This window comes from Arvicola amphibius, chromosome 10 (genome assembly GCF_903992535.2).
Source record: "Arvicola amphibius chromosome 10, mArvAmp1.2, whole genome shotgun sequence".
NCBI lineage: Eukaryota > Metazoa > Chordata > Mammalia > Rodentia > Cricetidae > Arvicola > Arvicola amphibius.
The window spans coordinates 70,825,892-70,845,726 of record NC_052056.1 but is presented as its reverse complement, the minus strand read 5'-3'; the positions used below and the strand labels follow the sequence as shown (position 1 = coordinate 70,845,726).

At 44.9% G+C, this 19,835-nt stretch overlaps 1 protein-coding gene across 2 annotated transcripts in view; it reads right to left on the bottom strand.

Annotated features, from left to right (window-relative positions):
• Positions 1-445: 445 nt before the first annotated feature.
• Tbccd1 (TBCC domain containing 1) overlaps positions 446-19,835 on the bottom strand; it is a 44,888-nt gene continuing 25,498 nt past the window's right edge. For both annotated transcript variants that reach the window (XM_038345459.2, XM_038345460.2), the window contains exons 4-8: positions 12,508-12,874; positions 9,974-10,160; positions 9,366-9,863; positions 7,062-7,210; positions 446-1,181 (exon numbers count right to left, since the gene is read on the bottom strand). In XM_038345459.2, coding sequence (XP_038201387.1) covers positions 7,081-7,210; positions 9,366-9,863; positions 9,974-10,160; positions 12,508-12,874 — 1,182 coding nt within the window. In that variant the 3' untranslated portion in view covers positions 446-1,181; positions 7,062-7,080. The remainder of the gene's footprint in view (positions 1,182-7,061; positions 7,211-9,365; positions 9,864-9,973; positions 10,161-12,507; positions 12,875-19,835) is intronic.

Sequence of the window (19,835 nt, the reverse complement as noted above, 5' to 3'; positions counted from 1 at the left end):
CTGTAGGGAACCTGACTCCGGCACCTGCACTCACACGTGCATACCCAAAGATATACACATACAGACACATTCATACTAATAACAATGCATCTTTAAAGACGTGGCAAATGGGCCTTGACATGCGGATCACGGAGAACCGAATAACGAAGCACAGAGTGTATCTGCCTCCTCAATTCTGTGCATTTCCAAGTACCGGATAACGCGCAGGATCCACTAGTGCCACCCCAGTGGCTCTGCGTTGGCTCAGTCTTTGTTTACTCGAATTTCATGTTAAAGTAAAAACTATCAAGGCTTCAAAGACGTAGCACGCATTAAGAGAGCTAATCTTAATTGCTCTCGGGGGTGGTAACTATTAATTAAATACCCTATGTTGGTGACTAGAATCATCTCACTCATGTCTTAAAGAACAAGGCTTCCCAGCCACATGCAAACTCAACTTTGGCAGTAACAGAAGAACAACAAAACATTTTATTAAATTAAAAGTAAAACTTAACTTTTTAACAAACAGGAAAAATTACTCTTTGGAGTTTGTTTATTGAAATTTGAAGCAAAAAATAAAAATAAAAAATTTTACACAATTTTATATGCATTTTATACTTTAAGGCCTAAATTACCATTTTATAAAACTATCTCTGCTATATTTATACATCAGCTGACCATACTGTCATTCTTTTTTAAAATGGAGTAGAAATTTCCTTTTAAATAGTTACGAAAAACCAGACAACTCGTTTTGTTTTTCAAGACACAGGGTCCTCACCATGTAGACCAGGCTGGCCTGGAACTCACAGATCCGCCTGACTCTGCCTCCTGAGTCCTAGGGATCAGGCATGTGCCACCACACCTGGCTAACTTTTTCTTCTAGGATAGAACCTTTCAACATACAAACTAAAACATGAGGTTAGCCTGTGAGCCTGTACTCACTTAGACACTAACGTGTGCGTACATCTGCCTTGCTCAGTGCTCCATTTTGGCACAACATGCATGGGTCGTCTAACCTTCTACACGTAAGATGTTTTTATGAAAGTCAGAAGCTAAAATCCAACCTAAGTGTGTACAGAACAGGAACCAACAAAGGCGTTAAGTAGAGGGAAAAGGCCGAGGTCCCGCAGGCAGCAAGGCTGCCTTTCCGATACAGTCTCCAGTGGGTACCATCCTCCGTTCTTCCTCACTTTTCCAGAGCCCTGCAGATGAGCAAAGAGAATGTAATGTATATAAATTAATTTTCATGTTTCATGCAATTATGAAAACTTTTATTTATAAACTCATATAAATTAGGAAGACCATGACAATTTATTATGATAAAATAAGCTTTGTATTCCTTTATGGTGTTAGTTACTTTATAACAGAAAGAAATTATTATGAACCCTAATCTGGTAGAGTGGAAGTGAACAGAAAATTCAATCCCTATGCTTACAGTTCTGCCTGGAGATTAACAGGAAAGTCAGTCCCTACCCCTCACAGTTTCTGTTTCTTTGTACAATCTCCACATTTCCAACCCACCCCAGCATTTATTAACTACAAATTGTGAAATTGTTTCCTTTTTAAAGATTTACTTTTATTTTATGTGCATGGATATTTTGCCTGCATGTATGTATGTGCACCCACATGCACGCAGTGCCCTTGAAGGCCAGAAGAGGGAGCTACAGGCAGCTAAGGGTTGCCCTGAAACTACTGGGTATTGAACCTGAGCAGCAAGTGCTCTTACCCACTGAGCCATCTCTCCAGTCCACAAAATCATGTTTCTTAAAAAGAGTAGTACAGGTAGGTATGGTGGCACATACCTACAAGCCCAGCCCTTGGGATTCCAGGGCAGGAGGACTGCTACAAGTTCAAAGCCAGCCTGGACTACACAGGAAGACTGTGTCATGAATAAAACAAAGGAATACACACTTCAGAAAGGTAGTCATTTTTGTTTGCAGCTTTGCCTTGGAAAACTACAGTCTCCTAAATAGGCAAGTATATGTCTGTGCAGCCCACTTCTCGGTATAAATGCATGAGATGGAAGGAAGTTTCTGCTGTGCGGAACCCTGCTGTAAACTTGAAGCAACGTTATCTGAAGCAATCGAAAAGTGGAAAGAATCCTGAAGTCCACCAACGAACAGTCACGTGTCCTCTCAATGGACTGCTACCGACGGTAAGAAGGAGCACGCCTGATGCAGCGTGGAGGAACTCCGACAAGCTGGACTGCTTAAAGGAACCTGGATGCTTCCATTTACAGCAGTGTCCAGAACAGACAAGGTAAGTGCTTGCTTGCCGGGGCCTGGAGGTCAGGGAGGCTGAGGGGCTAAAGGCACAGGGGTGAGCACACTAGTGGGAGGAGGGCACTTTCACCAGGTGCTAGAAGACGTCCTGAGTTTTGTTGTGTCTATTTATTTTGGGGTAAGTGAGGGCAGAGGTCAGTTGTGGCCTTCCACCATGGGGTTCCTGGGATTGAAACATTCTGTTTTTTTTTTTCAAGGCTAGCTGTTGCCTACATTTCTGAATATAGTAAAATACAATGAATTCTTCACTTTAGAAAGCCGAGAAGTCAGGCTCGATGGCACACACCTATAATTCCAGCTCCTTGGGAAGGTAAGACAAGAGAATTGCAAACTCAAGGTATGCTTGGGTTACAGGGGAAGTTCAAGGCCAACTTAAGCAATTTAGCAAGATCTAGGCTCACAAACAAGTACAGAGAGCTGTGGATCCAGCTCAATGGTAGAACGATCACCTAGCACGCGAGGTCCTGGGTTCCATCCTCAGTACTACCGAAAGAATGAGAAAGAAAAAAAAATAAAGGCCCCAAACAAACAAGAAGGTGAATTTGTTGTGTGAACTATAAAAATAAGCTTTCTCTTACACTGGATCCCTAGTTTCATCTCTGAAAGGCAAACGCTGTTGACATTTTTATACTCTCTCAGAAATTCTGTAAGTATATAACCAGTGTGAGTTTGAAAATCTCACTCTTCTGGTTGGATTTCTAACGGGAATGGTTATCTAAATTGTTGGCCAACTCTGATTTCACCCCTTATTCTCCAGTCACTGCGCTATGCGGGAGAGGCCTTGTTCTGGAGCAGGGCAGGTTATTAACTAGCACAGAGGCAGCTGACCAACAGCTCGGCCACTGAAGGAAGTCGCACCCTCCCCCAGCAACTATTCACTGCCCACAGAGCAGCAGGGAGGGTGGGGTAACAAAATCCTTATTTGTCATCATGTGTGGGTTCGTGGTGTGTGTTTGTGTGCACGCACATCCAGGCCACAGTGAGCCTGTGAAGGGCAGAGGACCACCCTGTGGAGTCACTTCTCTCCTCTGACCTTTACCTGGGGTCTGGGGATCAGATTCAGTCACCAGCTGGTGACCCCTTTCCCGCTGAGCCACCTCCCCGCCACATTTCTTTATTTTGAAGTGAGCATTTCCACTTCTTCATGTTTTCCTAGGAACTAGGTTTACAGCCTATGTCGATTTTCTACTTTTAGTCTTTAAAAGCTTGAAAATAGCAAGTTAACTTCTATGAGCTAAATAGTCCATTGGCTGGAGTGCGGCTCAGCGGTTAAGAGCACTCATTGCTCTTGTAGAGGACCCAGGGGCAATTCCCATCACCCACGTGGTAGCTCACAACTGTTACTCCAGTCCCAGGAGATCTGATGCCCTCTTCTGCTCTCTGGGTACACATGTGGCCCACAGATGCATATGAAGACAAACCACTCACATACATAAAGTAATAATTTTTAAAAAAAAAAACTAAAAAGAACCCTGGCCTACGAGAGGCCTCCAACAACAGCCTTGCTTCACGCCATGCAGCTGGGGCAGGCGGGACTCAACCAGGCACAGCCTGGGTTTCCTTACACAAGAAGACTCCAGAAACGGCTCTGCTGGAACCTGCTCGCTGCCTTTGGGAACTCTCACAATCTGTCTGTGATGAGGAAGCATGGTCCTGCCCAGCACCATGACAGACTGAGTGGGACACGGAGACCCACATGCAGGCCTGGGACGGTCACCCTGGCCTCCAAGGAGAAACCACAGTATGGTGAGGGAATGTGTGGTGTGGTGTGGTATGGGAGAGGGAGACAGAATGGTTCATGTCCTATGGACAGAGGCATATATATCTAAAGAGGTGAAAGAGATGAGGAGTGCAGTGGGCTAAGGGAAGTGGCTTCATCGCTATCCAGGGCCATGGTGATCCCGGGCCTGGGTAGCCACAGTCTCTGTTGATGTCCATGGCTCCTGATACCACCAAAAGCTGAGAGGACAGGAGTGTACAGAGTTGGCCCTGCCCCTCACTTCCTGCAACACTAGGAAGAACTGGTCTTGCCCCTCACCAGCTGAGGCATGCATGCAGGGAAGAGGGTCTACACATCATCTGGGCAGCACAATAGAGCTGACCCTATTCTCAGAGGCATGGGAGAGCTGGCCCTGAGGACGTGAGAATGGGAAAGCAGGTCGTGCCCCTCTCATATGCCATGTGGTAGCATGGGTGAGGGAAAGATGCCCTCCTCCCCTTGACCCTCTCTACTTGCAGCAGGTGGGGGACCTGACCCAACCCCCCACCTAGGGCGAGGGTGAGGCAGTCCTAAGGGTGTGAGCGGGCACAGCTGGTGTTGCTGAGATGTGATGGTGTGAGGGAGAGAAAGATGTCCTCCCCCATTGCCCTACAGCCTCCAGAAGGTGGGGAGCCGACCCTCCCCTGTACCAACTGCAGCATGGGAAAGTGGGCCTTGCACCACGGCTGGGCAGCAGAGCAGAGCTGACCCTGTTTACAAGGTCATGGATGAGCTGCCCCAAGAACATAAGCATGAGAGGTCTGGCTCCGCCATATGATGGCATGGATGAGAAGAGATGCCCTTGAGGGTCCCACTACCCCTCTATGCCTGAGGCGGTGGGAGAGCTGGCCCTAAGATCATAAGAGTGGGAGAGCTGCCCCTTCCCCTTCCCAGCTGCAGCACTCGGGAGAGCAGGCCCTGCACCTCACCTGGGCAGCACAACAGAGCCAGCCTTGTTGGAGGTGTGGGTGAGCCAGCCCCAAACTTGTGAGGATGGCAGAGCTGTCCCCACTACTCATCTGTCATGCAGCAGCATAGGTGGGGGAGAGATGTCCCCCTTACCCCTTACCCCTCACCACCTGCAACAGATGAGGGTGCTGACCCTCCCCCTTACCAGCTGGAGCACTTGGAAAGTGGACCCTGCTCCCCGCTGGGCAGCACAGTCAGGTGAGCTGGCCCTGAGAGTGTAAGAGTAGAATAGCTGGCCACACCCTCAACTCACCCACCTACCAGCTGCAGCACTCGGGAAGGTGGGCCCTGCACCTTGCCTGGGCAGCACAGTGGTACTGACCCTATTAACAGGGGTACAAGTGAACTGGCGCTGAGAACGTGAGCTTAGGAGATCTGTGCCCCCACCCTCATCTGACATATGGTGGTGTGGGCAGGGGAGAGATGCCCCCTCACCACCCCTCATGATGGTGTAGAGCTGGCCCAGTATGACCAGGACAGCTGTCCCTGTCCCTCACCAGCTGCAGCACTTGGGAGAGCAGCCCCTGCACCTCACCTGGACAATGCAGCAGAGCTGGCCCTCAAGGTCCAGGTGTGGTAGGACAACCCCGAGGGCATGAAAGGAGCTCATGGCTGCAAGGGGTGAACTAGCTGAGGCAATGCTGGAGAGCTCACCCTGGGCGGGGAGAATGGCCGGCTGGCTGACCAACCCTGCCACTAGCCAGGCCCAGAACCAGGGCTATGAGTTGGCCCACCCCAATGTCCACCCCATCTGAGACCTGCTGGAGCACATGAAGGGATCGGTCCTGCAGACCCAAAGCTGCAGGATTTCCTCAACACAGGGAAACGGAAGGAAAACCAAGAAGAGTTCCAGTGAGGGCCCAGCATCGATAGCGTAGCAGAAGCCAGAGGCCTCGAACCAGACCAGTGACTCTGCAATGAACACGTGCAAGTAAAGCTGAACAGACAAAAGGGCGAACTGTGTGACGCACTGGGCCACACTACAGCTTCCATGACGAGATTTTCCCTGTTTTCTTTTTGTTTTTCTCTTAAATTTTATTTTGGGGGAGTTGCATGGGCAGAGGGCAGATGCAAAGGGATGAGGAAATGAATGGGATTGAGATACATGATGTGAAAGACGCAAAGAAAAAATACAAAGTTTAAAAAACTTTAAAAATACTGAAAAAAACAGCATTTGGAGTAAGTAATTCTCAGTAAGTTTATTTCTATCTATAGTCTCATCTGCATATTTAATTTACGACTTTCTTCTAGTGTTCAGTAATAAAATATTTATTTGGATTAATTAAACTAACCTATTAATAATGCTTTATGTGTGATTATTAAAGACCTGTTTTATTAAATAGTTTGTGGGGATAGGGAAAGGATATATTAGAGAGAGGAATAGAACTTAATGCCTGGGCTGGGAGAGAGAGCTCAGCAGCTAAGAGCATACACTGCTTTCCCAGAGGACCTGAGTTCAACCTTCAAAGCCAACGTCAGTCAGTTCACAACCACTTGTGACCAAAGCCCCATGGGACCTGACATCGTTAACCTTCTCTGGGCACCTCAGTCAACCACACACAGAGATAAACACATACCTGTACTTACAAAAAAAATTAAAAACAAAAAGGAAAAGTAAAACAATGTCATTAATGGGAAAAATATTTTTGGTGCTACAAAAATTGCCAAGAAAAACAAAACAAAACAAACAAACAAACAAACAAAAAAAGCAGGCAGTGGTAGCACACGCTTTTAATCCCAGCACTCGGGAGGCAGAGGCAGGTGGATCTCTGTGAGTTCGAGGCCAGCCTGGTCTACAAAAGCTAGTTCCAGGACAGGCTCCAAAGCTACAGAGAAACCCTGTCTCAAAAAAAAGATAAAACTTGGCCATGATATTTGCCCAGATTTCTCTAGGTACCTCTTGAATATTTTAGCTTTCTCATAAAAAAAATATGTGGGTATGTATCTAGACGTGGTGGGGTAGAAGAGAACACTGGCAAGGAGAGCATAATCTAATGCGCCTTCTTTTCTGTTTCGTATGCAATGGAAGATTTCCCAAGGTTCCTTAAGTGCTCTGTGTTCTAAATGCTTACCAGTGGTTCCATGCGGGTCCTATCCAGGCACTTGTTTGGAGGCTGCTGTGTGTGGAACGAGGCTGTCCAGCTGTTGCCGATGTCCTGTATTAATCAACCATTCATAGAACTTGTTCTCCACAAGGACCTGGAACTGCTTTCTCTGCTCCCTGAAGTTGTGATTGAGAGCAAAAGCATTTGAGAAGGTGAAGCCCAACAGATCTACTCCCAAGATTATCTAAGACCGCAACACCACTGAATGACTATTTCTAGTTACCCTCAGTTCTCACTGTTCAGAGCACAATGACAGACAACATCTCAAGGTTTGCTCACTGTCACAGTCTTACTAAAGACAGAATGAATGAGGCGGTGTTCTGACTGATGGGAATAAATGCATGAAGAAAAGAGACTGGTCTATTGCCCAGGTCGGCACACTGTGATCTCTGTGTATGTGTCCCAAACTACCCTTGTAGGGAATATGGGGAAGAGGCAAGATAAATATATAGTTCAAAGTTAGAGACTTATAAGAAAACGATTTGTTGGACAACAGTGGAGCATCAAGTGACAATACAGTGTTACTGGAGTGCTGTTGTAGAAAGAGGGTTGACAGAGGATGTCTCTCCAGTATACACTTGAAACAGTGGAGGAAGCAAAATGACTGTGTGGAATGGACTACCAGACACAGAGAGAGAAATAATAAAGGCCCTAATGCGACAGCCTGATGTAGGTAGGAAAGAGAAGAGTAGCCCCACAGCTGGGACAGCCCGCACATCAGCCTGGCTGTGCTGTATTTCTGCAGGACACAAATCCACAGCATCCACAGGACACCAAGAGCAGTCAGGCATGATTGTCAAAATGTGACCTAACCTGACTCAGTTCACTTAGCAAGTTTAAGGGCCACTGTATGGCACCCAGGATCCCACTTTAGCTTCTGCCTTTCAGACATCTGCTCCCCCAGTATTTCAGAGACACTCAAGACTAGTCCTCGCCCCCATGCACACATCTCATTCTTACGACCGTTACAAATTCTACGTCCTGATATGCCTCCCTTAACTCCTCACACTGGTGTCTTCTGACTCTCTGTAACTGCAAGCCATGCCCCTGGCTTCTGGAGTTCAAAGACCAATATCCCTTGAAGAAAAAATTGGGCATAACATAGTATTACAGCTATATCTGTTATCCTGTGAATGCAATTAAAGAATAAGCTATTTCAGTGCCCCTAAGTAGGACAAAACACAGTATTTTACACTGCAAATCTAGCCTTAAAAAAACAAAAACCACTCTCCCACTTTAGCATGGACTAAGGAAAACTGACAAGAAATAGCAATAATCCATGGTCAGCCTTGGAAAGATGCCATTCAAGAATGTGAGTTTAAGTCTTTGGTGTAGTGGGAACCATGAAAATCTCTATTTTTAAATAAGGCTCTTTGGGGATTCTGCTGCTGAGTGCAGTGCAGTCAGGAAGTCACCAGAACAGTCCATGTGTTAGAGTATGCTAACAGCTAAGTCATTTAAGGCTGAATCACGTACCATCTCCTAGACAAGACTGCTTAATTCATGAAAGTCTTACCTCTGCCAAATAAACGTAAGCTTATTTTTATTGTGAGGAGGAGTCTTATCGTGCAGCTCCTATTAACTATGAATTTGTGATCCTCCTGCCTCAAGCCTTTTAGGTGCTGGGATTACAGGATTGTGCCACTGAGCAATTTCAACGTCTTCAAGAAAGGGAGCCTAAAACCTGAGTACTGGCTTGTTCCCATCCTCCAGTAACAGAGAGCACCTAGAATACTAACCCGCCCGTTCCCGTCCTCCATTAACAGAGAGCACCTAGAATACTAACCCACCCGTTCCCGACTTCCTAGAATACTAACCCACCCGTTCCCATCCTCCAGTAACAAAGAGCACCTAGAATACTAACCCGCCTGTTTCTGTCCTCCATTAACAGAGAGCACCTAGAATACTAACCCACCTGGTCCCGTCCTCCATTAACAGAGAGCACCTAGAATACTAACCCGCCTGTTTCTGTCCTCTAGTAACACAGCACCTAGAATACTAACCCGCCCGTTCCCATCCTCCAGTAACAAAGAGCACCTAGATACTAACCGGCCTGTTCCCATCCTCCAGTAACACAGCATGTAGATACTAACCTGCCCGTTCATGTCCTCCAGTAACACAGCACCTAGCATACTAAACTGGTATTCAAGCCCCGAGAAAGGATGCACACGTCATTAATCAGTGTGGCTGGATACTATAAAGCATCCAGATTAATTTGTCTTCCCGCCAAGTTTCACATGAACAGCAACACTGACTCTAGAAAACACTTACTTCGTCAGACGAGCCTCCTTCACAGTTTTCTGCCAGATCTGTATCGTCTCCTCCCTTTGAGCCAGTGCTTTCTGGTAGGCAGCGGGGAGACCCCCGGGTATCTCTGCTGTGTCCCCTTCCATCTCAAAGGGAATAATAAATACGTAGAACTCACACGGCGGCAGGAGCTGGAAGACGCTCGTGTCACTGCTTTCTCTGCACACAACCATTGGGTTATCCCAATAGTTGGGTACCGTAGCGAGGCCTGTCCTGGCCATGTGGTCCTCCAGCATTGGGTAATGGGTATGAAACGGGGCAAAAGTCGCTCTTTGGTTCCCAGAGAGAATAAGTGGGCGTGAAGGCGTCAGGACGTGAAAGGTGCAGCCAGTTGTGGAAGAGATGGACAGTCGGTGGCAAACAGCAATGACTTCCACGTTCTCACAGTCATGCAGGTGAAGAGCTGTCTCCACGGGACCCAACACAAAAGTGCTATTTCTGCATTTTTCAATTGTCACGGACCTGAAAAATTTTTAAATGAGTTAAATTCTTCTGAATTAATTACCTAGAATAAAATTCTGACTTAAAAAAAAAAAAGAATCCTTCCCAAAAGAAAATATCCAAATGCTTACCGCAAGGGGGAGAGCAGATATATGAAAGACTCATTGCAGCGATGAACCCTGATGTGAGCTCCCACTAGAGTGTCTGAGCTCTTGGCCAGTGTCTGCTTGTAAACCTGGCTCATCACCACCAGGCGGTGCAGCGGAGGGGCCATGTGAGTATTGCAAGCAATCTTTGCTCTTTTGGTCGTACCTTCCACTATTTAAGGAAACACACATATAGTAAGATAGTTGTAAACCAAACAAACAAAAACATATTTTTTTTACCCATGCCTAAACTCAAAAACATGTGAAGAAAATATAATATTTAAGAGTTAGGGGCTGGAGAGATGGCTCAAAGGTGAAGAGCACTGACTGCTCTTCCAGAGGTCCTGAGTTCAATCCCCAGCAACCACATGGTGGCTCGCAACCATCTACGAGATCTAATGCCCTTTTCTGGTGTTCAGGCAAAACTGCAGCCAGAATAGTGTATACATTATAAATAAATAATATAAAAGGGAAAAAAGAGTTAATGACAAAGTACTGTTGATCTTTATTTTCTGTATATATGCAATCTTTCAAAATTATTATGAAAAATATAAACCTATTGCTATGGCCTAGTTTCTGGTCCCCAAATGAATTCATGGAGCCAGATTTCTGATGCAAATTACATGAGGATTTTTAATATTCAAACTTAAGTTTGGACCAACACCTTTCCAGGACCCCTGCATGGTAGGTGCAGAAAGTGTGGCAGGGATCCCTGGGAGGGCAGAACTTTTAAAAGGGGAAACATTGTAATCAGGGGAGTTCATGTCCTGTCGTCTGGGGACTGGGTAAGGAGTGCATAGGGTAAGGTAGTTTCTAAAACCACTGGTCAATTTTGGGGTGTGAAAACATAACAAAGAGTCATAAATTACTGAAAAGGTATCTTCAAGAATAGGATGCCTCCCAAGAACATCTGGACCTTGTTAAATTTTATAGCCCTGCACCCTAGTTCCTTAATTGGCTATTTTCAGGGTATCCTTTCAAATTCTGCCATCACAGAACACTTCTGGAGCTGAGATTGGGCCCTGCTCTATATGGTCCCTTCTTTAAAACAGAGTTTGCAAAGTCAGGTCCTCACACTAATACATTCAAGATTTCAGACAGAGCTAAGACGTACTCTCTTGTTTACCTCTGAAGTTAAGTAATGTGCCTAAGGTCCTGAACTACTGACAGATCCAAGCAGCTTCCCTCCACAGCCTCACTGTGCCCTCCCAACTGTAATGGACTTCTCAAATCACCATAACATCTGTTCCGCAGCCCTCTCAACTTACTAAGAGCATCATTCCATAAATCCTACCTGAGTTCATGTCTTTACCCCAATTTCATTACTACTCAAGAACACATCTTCCCCTCACAGGGTCCCTTCCTACACATCAGTCCAAAACTTGCTTCTCTGCCTGCACTTCCCACAAACTATGAAGTCAACCTGTACTGGGCCAGGGTGGAAAGGATACACAAATATGATAAAATTATTTTTTAAAAAAATACTTACCTTTTAATTGAACATAAAGCATATATATGATACACGGTTGTGTAGAAAAATAGCATTACAAGGTTTAAAAAATAGTTTATTATCTTACCACCTCTGTTAGCATTTTAATATACTCTTTGTTGGCCTTGAACTCACAGAGATCCACCTGCCTCTGCCTCCTGAGCGCTGGGATTAAAGGCGTGTGCCATCATGTTGGGCTAATATATTTTAAACATATATACGGAAGCTTTTTGTATGCCTATCTTTGAAATTCTGAGACTGTAGAAACACAGCTTACTATTTTTTTTCCCAACAATTTGGCCTGGTACCTAGCTCGGTAGCACAGACATCTGCAGACATGTTTTCCTGGTTCTTCTCAAGAGCCCACAACATTAGAACCCATCTGTTAGCCATGAGGGATGACCAGGAATAGACAATGACATAGCGAACGCCGGACTCTTGCTGTTGTGCACACCATTTCTATTTTAGAAATATATTCTGTGCCTGTACCTATACAGCTAAAAGACCCTCATCTCTATCAAGTCAAAAGTGATGTCTACTGGTCGGCCAAATTCTGCTGCTAAATAGAAAATCAAAAAAGCCTCAAACAAATAAGCATCCGGCAGCAAAGGGAAGAAAGAACCAACGGAGGACAAACTATAGTCATGTGAACTGTAACGAAAAGCCCAAGTCAACTCTGAGGGTCCTGTCTACCATGCAAGTCATATACAGAAGATGAGTCCGCTCTTATGCTGGGCTATTTTTCATTTACTTACATAAGGTTTTTTCCCTGTACTTTTATCATATGTGTCCAAGTGCTTGGCCTGCATGTATGCTGTGTACCACATGCACGCAGTGCAGAAACAGGGTCTCACCATGGAGCCCACTTGTAGCCTTGTGTTTGTGATTCTTCTGCCCTGTCTTCCAAATGCTAGATTACAGGCATGTGCGACTGCACAGGCTAGCAGTATCTGATCATTAATACACCAGAAAACAGTAGGCTTCCTAGTTAGCCAATTTAATATTTGGTAAAATATATTTTAAAAAATACCTTGGTGAGCCCAAGCCAATTTCTTCCCAGATTTGAGGCAAGCAGACGGACCAAATGGATTTGTAGTCAAAGAGGCTCTCAACCAGGCTTCCAGCTTATAGAGAGAGAACGTCTTGGAGACCTTTGAGAAGCCACTGTCCGCGTGCAGTGGTTGCCACAGGGCAAGCTCATGAAGGGGGTACACCTTCCTGGCTCTGCTCACGGTGCCTTCGATGAGGAAGCTGAGTGCCAGGATGGCTTCTCGAGAGAGCACACTACTGTGGGTTGAGTGGAAGGACGCACTAAGTTGTCCTGGGTCGAGAAGCAGCTCGAGGAGATCCGACAGATGGTCACAGACGAAAGCCTGGTGACTGTAGTCATTCCAGTTCTAAAATAAACAAAGAAAATCCACTCAACAGAATGAAGATATTCTGTAAGGTAAAAGCTTTATATTTTAATTATACATGCCGTCTCATTCTCTCAAAAGAATGTAGGTAGCTATGTAAAAGTGACCTTTGTGTATATTGTATTTGTAAACTAACTCAAAAGCACTACGGATTCAACACCCCTTATCAAATACGTTGAGACCAGAACTGTTTTGAATTTTTTCAGATTTTGTAAAACTGACATTTTTACCTGAAGATGAGACCAAATCATCACACCTTACACACACAACCCAAAGGTAATTTTATACAACATTTTTAGTACACGTGTCTGGCTGCCATCTGATTAAACATAAAGAAAGTATGGTAGTCACTTACTCCAAAAAGCTCTGAATCTCTTGGTTTGCAGTCACAGCTTTACGGCGCCTAGATTTAACAGAAATGCCACCTTGGGAAGAAGGCTTGAGTTGGCGAGCGCCCCTGCTATTTGCCTCATCTATGTGGAACATGTTTGTCTGGAACCTCTGGCTGGCCTGGACTGTGCTAGATGATGAACAGCAGACTGAGTAAGACAGCTCTGTCCTCAAGGAACTCAGGAGCCCATGGTGAGAAGACAACAGAGATGCAGGAGACACCCACTCGCGTAAGAGCTGCACAGAGATCTGTAAGGCATTCTACAAGCTCAGAGAACTCCCTCATCAGAGGGGAAAACATCACGGCGGAGTGCTATCTGAGAAAATTCTTGATGGATGCTGTAGGTGAAGTGAGCAACTATGAAAAAAGACATTCAAGTTACAGAAACAGCAACGACTTCAGCTCCGTCAGGAAAATAAGTTCTGGGTGGGGTACAGGAAGCATACTGGGAACAGAAACTAAAGCAGCAGGCAGGACCAATCACAGCAGGCCTCGGTTGTCAGCTACTAAAACTCGTGGACTGTAGCTGCCATGTCAGAGACATTTAATCCATATATTTTTCCTCTCTTAATTTTTTCTTTTTTTAAATTTTATTATTTTTTTATTAAATTTATTCACTTATTTTCCATTCCGACCCCAGTTTCCCTTCTCTCTCTCCCTCCATTCCCTCCCCCCACCTCCCCTCTGCCCCCCAATCTATTCCTCTGTCTCTGTTCAGAAAGGGGCAGGCCTCCCATGGATAACAACAAAGCATGGCATATCGAGTTGCGGTAAAGACTAAGCACTTCCCCCATATTAAGGCTTGGGAAGGCAACCCAGTATGAGGAACGGGTTCCCAAAAGACTGCCAGAGCATCAGGGACAGGTCCCACTCCCACTGCTAGGAGTCCCACAAGTAGAGCAAGCTATACAACTGTCACACATATGTAGAGGGCCTAGGTCGGTCCTATGCAGGCTCCCTGGCTGTGGGTCTAGTATCTGTGAGCTCCTATGAGCCCAGGTTAGTTGTTCCTGGATTCCCTTATGATGACCTTGATGCCCCCTGGCCCATAAAAATCCTTCTTCCCACTCTTCACCTGAACTCCAGGAGCTCAGCCAGTGCTTGGCTGTGGGTCTCTGCATCTGCTTCCATCAGTTACTGGATGAAGGCTCTCTGATGACATTTAGGGTAGTTCCAATCTGATCACAGGAGACCAGTTCAGGCTATCTATCCGTTCTTCCTAGGAGTCTTGGCTGGGGTCATCCTTGTAGACGTGTGGGAGTTTCCCGTGCACTAGGTTTCCACCTGACCCCAAAATGTGCCCGCATCAAGATATCTCTTTCATTACTCTCCCCTCTATCCTGCCCCAATCTGATCCCTCATATTCCCATCCCCACCCACCCCTAGTTTATCCAGGAGATCTCGCCTATTTCCTCTTCTCAGGGAAATCCATGAATTCCTCTGTAGGCCCTCCTTGTTACTTGCTTTCTCTGGGACTGTGGACTGTAGCATGGCTGTCCTTTACTTTACTGCTAATATCCACTTATGAGTGAGCACACACTATGCATCTTTGTCTTTCTGGGTCTGGGTTACCTCACTCAGGATGATTTTTTTTCTAGTTCCATCCATTTGTCTTTAATATTCCTGTTGTCACTGTTTTTAACAGCTGAGTAGTACTCCATTGTGTAAATGTACCACATTTTCATTATCCATTCTTTGGTTGACTGACATCTAGGTTGTTTCCAGTTTCTGACCATTACGAATAACGCTGCCATGTACACAGTTGAGCAAGTGTCCTATGAGTGAGAATCCTTTGGGTATATGTCCAAAATTGGTATAGCTGGGTCTGAAGTAGATTGATTCCCAATTTTCTGAGAATCCTCCATATTGATTTCCATAGTAGCTGTACAACAAGTTTGCATTCCCACCAGCAATGGATGAGTGTTCCCCTTACTCCACATCCTGCCCAGCATAAGCTGTCATTAGTGTTATGATCTTAGCCATTCTGACAGGTGTAAGATGGAACCTCAGAGTCATTTTGATTTGCATTTCCCTGATGGCTAAGGATGCTGAACTCCTACAGCTGATCGATGTATTTTTCCTTTTAAATAAACTCTCAAACACTCATTTGGATTCCAGTGAAAACAGGTCAAGGAAGAGCAATTTTAAGATTCAATCAACATTTCTCATTCTTGTTACACCCATGGCAAGCAAGATAAAAATGACCATGATAATAAGGAATCACTGACAGAGTTTAAACAAACAACCAACCCACCTGTACTTCACACAGCCCAGCAAAGCAGGGTCTGACTGTAGACTAAACGCAGGGTGGCTGGCTACAATCTAATGATAGAGTCAAGCAAGAACAAAAAGTCTGGGTAAGAGTAGAGGAAGCAGGATGTAAAGTGCTCTTCTGGGACCAAATCAGTGAGAGCCGGCAGCTACTAGGTATGGCTACAACTAGAGAGTGCTCACGGTGGTGGTGGTGGGGGGGGCAGGCGTAGCTTCCCCTAGGCTATGGGAAACAAACAAGTGTAGATTGTACTACAGGAATACACACTCATCTCCCAAGCTAAAGCAGAATCAGAGCTTATTACAGAGCAGGAACTGGAAAGCCATACGTTCCTCTTTCAGAGGCCACGGTCTCACCACACACCTGTTCCCCAGATAAGAAGAGGTCTGTGCTTCAAGACTTTCTAATCCGCAGGTCACTTGTGGGCCTCATGGCTATTCTAATAGGCCCCAATGCCACATAAGAACTCACACTAGTTAGTAAATTCTTCAGTCTAAAGGGTCTAGGTCTTCATTTCAAATCAGACCAATGAAAGTCAGGCACGGAAGCACAGGCTGTCATTTCAATTTCTTGGGACACTCAGGCTAGAAGATCACATATACCCAGGAGTTTGGGATCAACTTTTTTTTAAATATAATGAGATTCTGTTTCAACGAAGTCAAAGGTGTAGTAGTGAATAAGCTACTAAAGTGAATAAGCTACTAAAGAGTCCATTTCTCCACGTTCCTTGAGCCTTAGGTGTAGGGACTATGCTGTGGATGTACTGGTGGGAGGTCCTTTTGTCTATGTGTTGCTTTTATTGGTTAATGAATAAAGTTGTTTTGGCCAGTGGCTTAGCAGAATAGAGCAAGGTCAGAATTTCAAACAGATAGAGGAGGAAAGAAAGTGGAGTTAGGAAGAAACCATGTAGCCACCCCACCATAGGAGACAGATGCCGGACACTGGACTGAACCTTACCGGTAGGCCACAACCACATGGCAATATATAGATTAATAGAAATGGGTTACTTTAAGAAGTTAAGAGTAGAAATACGCTTAAGCTACTGGCCTAACAGTATTGCAATTAATATAGTTTCTTTATGTTTATCTCGGGTTTGGGCAGCAGGAAAATGAAAGATGCACCTACCATTTGGGGCTGGGTACCCCACAACCACTTACTCCCTGTATTTTGACCACTAATGAAACTCTGCCATTGCCTGCATTTGCTGAACAAAGAAGCTGCTTTGATGAAGGGTGAGAGATACACTTATCTGTGAACATAAAGACTAGTGTTTAGAACACAGCTAAACTATACTGATTCAGCATAGTGGCAGCAGTAGGTTCTCCTCTAACATCTATGCCTTCTCCAGCCATAGGAAGTTATTTGGCTGGGTTTACAGCACTAAGCAAGAATTTTTTCCCTCAGATCCAATTAGACAGTTGTTGGTGACCTCCAAATTTAAGTGCCACTATAGCACTGTTGGAGATATCGGCCAGGCAGTCACTGTAGCACTGTTGGAGATATCGGCCAGGCAGTCACTGTAGCACTGTTGGAGATATCGGCCAGGCAGTCACTGTTATGGTCGGTAGGTTTTAATTGTGGCAAATGATAGAACAACTGTAACGCAGAGGACCAGAATAACTGCTGTAAGATATTACAACAGAGAAGCTGTATCTATGAAATCTTAACAACATTGTTGCATTAAAAAAAAAAAAAAGACCTGCTGGGTGGTGGTGACACACACCTTTGATCCCAGCACTTGGGAGACTGAGGTAGGCCTCTCTCTGTGAGTTTGAGGCCAGCCTCCAAAGATACAGTGAAACCTTGTCTCAAAAAAAAAAAAAAAAAAAAAAAAAAAAACAACCACCATAGCTAAGTAGTGTGGTTCAAATGGTTCTTTAGTCCCAGAACTTGGGAGGCAGAGGCAGGGGACTCTTCTATGAGTTCAAGGCCAGCCTGGTCCAGGATAGCTATGCTGTTACACACACACACACACACACACACACAGAGAGAGAGAGAGAGAGAGAGAGAGAGAGAGAGAGAGAGAGAGAGAGAGAGAGAGAGAGAGAGAGAGAGAGAATAACAACAACAAAAAGACCTGCTGACATGCCAAGGTGGATGGGGAGGGATTTCCTAAGACCTCACCCCCAGATAAAAAGGTACAAGTAATCATGAATCACTTTTTTCTAGAAATAAGCCCTCAGAGAGGTTATACAATCCTAAGAGGTCAGCCTAAACACACACACACACACACACAAACACACACACACACACACACACAGCAATAATAATTAGGGAATCTAAAGGGGAATGGTAGGAGGGGAATGGAGGGAGGAGTGAAAATGATGTAAATATAATACTCATATAAAACTCTCAAAAAGAGCAAGATAATTAGAATTAAAAAGCTCACTTGTGCTACAACATAAGACTTTTTAAAAAGATTTACTCATTTACTTATTCACATATATGTGTCTCTGTGCCTGAGCATACGTGCACATATGTGCTGGTACAAACAGCACACTGAGTGTCCTCTATCTATCACTTTCTATCTATTTACTTTGTGGCTGCATCTCTCCCAGAACCTGGAGCTCACATTTTCTCGGCTAGGCTAGAAGCCATCAAGCCAACAATTCAACAAAGTTCTTTTTTGTTTTTAATTTCTAAAAAGTATTATTTTATGTGTATGGGTATTTTGCCTGCATGTACGTCTGTGCACCAGGTGCATGCCTGGTACCGGTAAAGGCCAAAGGAGAGTGTTGGATACAGTTGATATACCTACACTAGATGTACACACAAACATTTTCTGAAAATATGCAGTAAGAAACTTATTTTAGATAAAAGCAGAGTTTGCTCTGGGCAGAAGATGGAGGGTCAGCAGTCACTTGGGTGAAAAACACCTCTCTAAAAGTAGCTCAGGCTGAAAAGCAGCTCTCCAAGCAGACACTTTGCAGAAAGATTTGCAGCTAGAGAGAATAAATGAATACCAAAAATGGAATAGAAACTAGGGTTTTGTACTGACCAAGGTGGCCAAGGCTCTATACATCTTACTGAAAGAAATTCTTCCAAATCATATGGCAGTGACACATGATCATAGCTACTTGACAACATCTGGATTCAACCTGACTATATCTGGAATCAACTAAAACACAAGATTTCGGGACCACAGCTAAGGCATTTTTCTTAATCTTATTATTGCAGTAAGAAGACCTACCCTAAACCTGGACCACAGTGATAGCAGTCCCAATAGAGGACTGGAGGAAGGAAGCTCTGATTTGTGCCTGCTTGCCCTCACTCCTGCTGTAACTTCTTCAGGATTCCAGCACAGACTGAAAACCAGCAACTCTCCAGGAATCATCTGGGATACAGCAGCAGACTGGGAGTACAGAGATATGCAGCCTCAGGGACTCCACAACTACCAGATTCTCAGACTTTCTACTGTGAGACAGCCATTGCTGACTACCTGGACCACATCCAGTGAGGAATCTAATAAATCCTTTTACTACCAGTACTGTTCCTTGAGAACCCCGACTAATAGGTGTATTGTAAAGCGGAACCCAGGAACAAGACTTCCTTCTACTGAATGGTTCTGCCAGAGAGCTGCTCAAATGAACTAATGCAGAAATGGATTTGTTCCTGTAAAGTCGAGTATTTTGTCTTAAGTACTGAAGGGTCTGACTACATTAAAACTGGGAAAAGTTAGAGGTGTATAATAAAGGATCCCTTTAAGAATGATCTTCAGAGCTGAGTGGTGGTACACGCCTTTAGTCCCAGCATTTAGGAGGCAGAGGCAGGCAGATCTCTGTGAGTTTGAGGCCAGCCTGGTCTACAGAGGGAGTTTCAGGACTGTTGTTACACAGAGAAATCCTGGCTTGGGGAAAAACATGATCAGAAAATATATGAAGTAGAACCACGCTTCAATTAAGACTAAGAATTCTGGGTATCCTGGGATAGCTCTATAAGTGTTGAGTATGTGCCATGGGGTAGTGGGGCCTCACACGTTCTGAGCACCCGGAACCTTACAGTTCTATTTGGTACAGTATGGCCCTGCTACTGGTACTGTGCAGATGGACTTCCCAGAGAACACACTGCTGCACTCACAAGTGTCCACCACACAAAGGCGTGGCCCATCAAGATGGGTCACCACGTGCTCCAGTAGCTGCTACATCTTCCTTGAAGAATGACTTGAAAAGTCCTAACTACGTGAAGAAATCCCAAACTTAAATATAGAGAAAACATTAAAGATTTGACAGAAGAATATTTTTGGGGAGGGGTTGCTTAAGCAAGATGAAACTGCTGAGTAA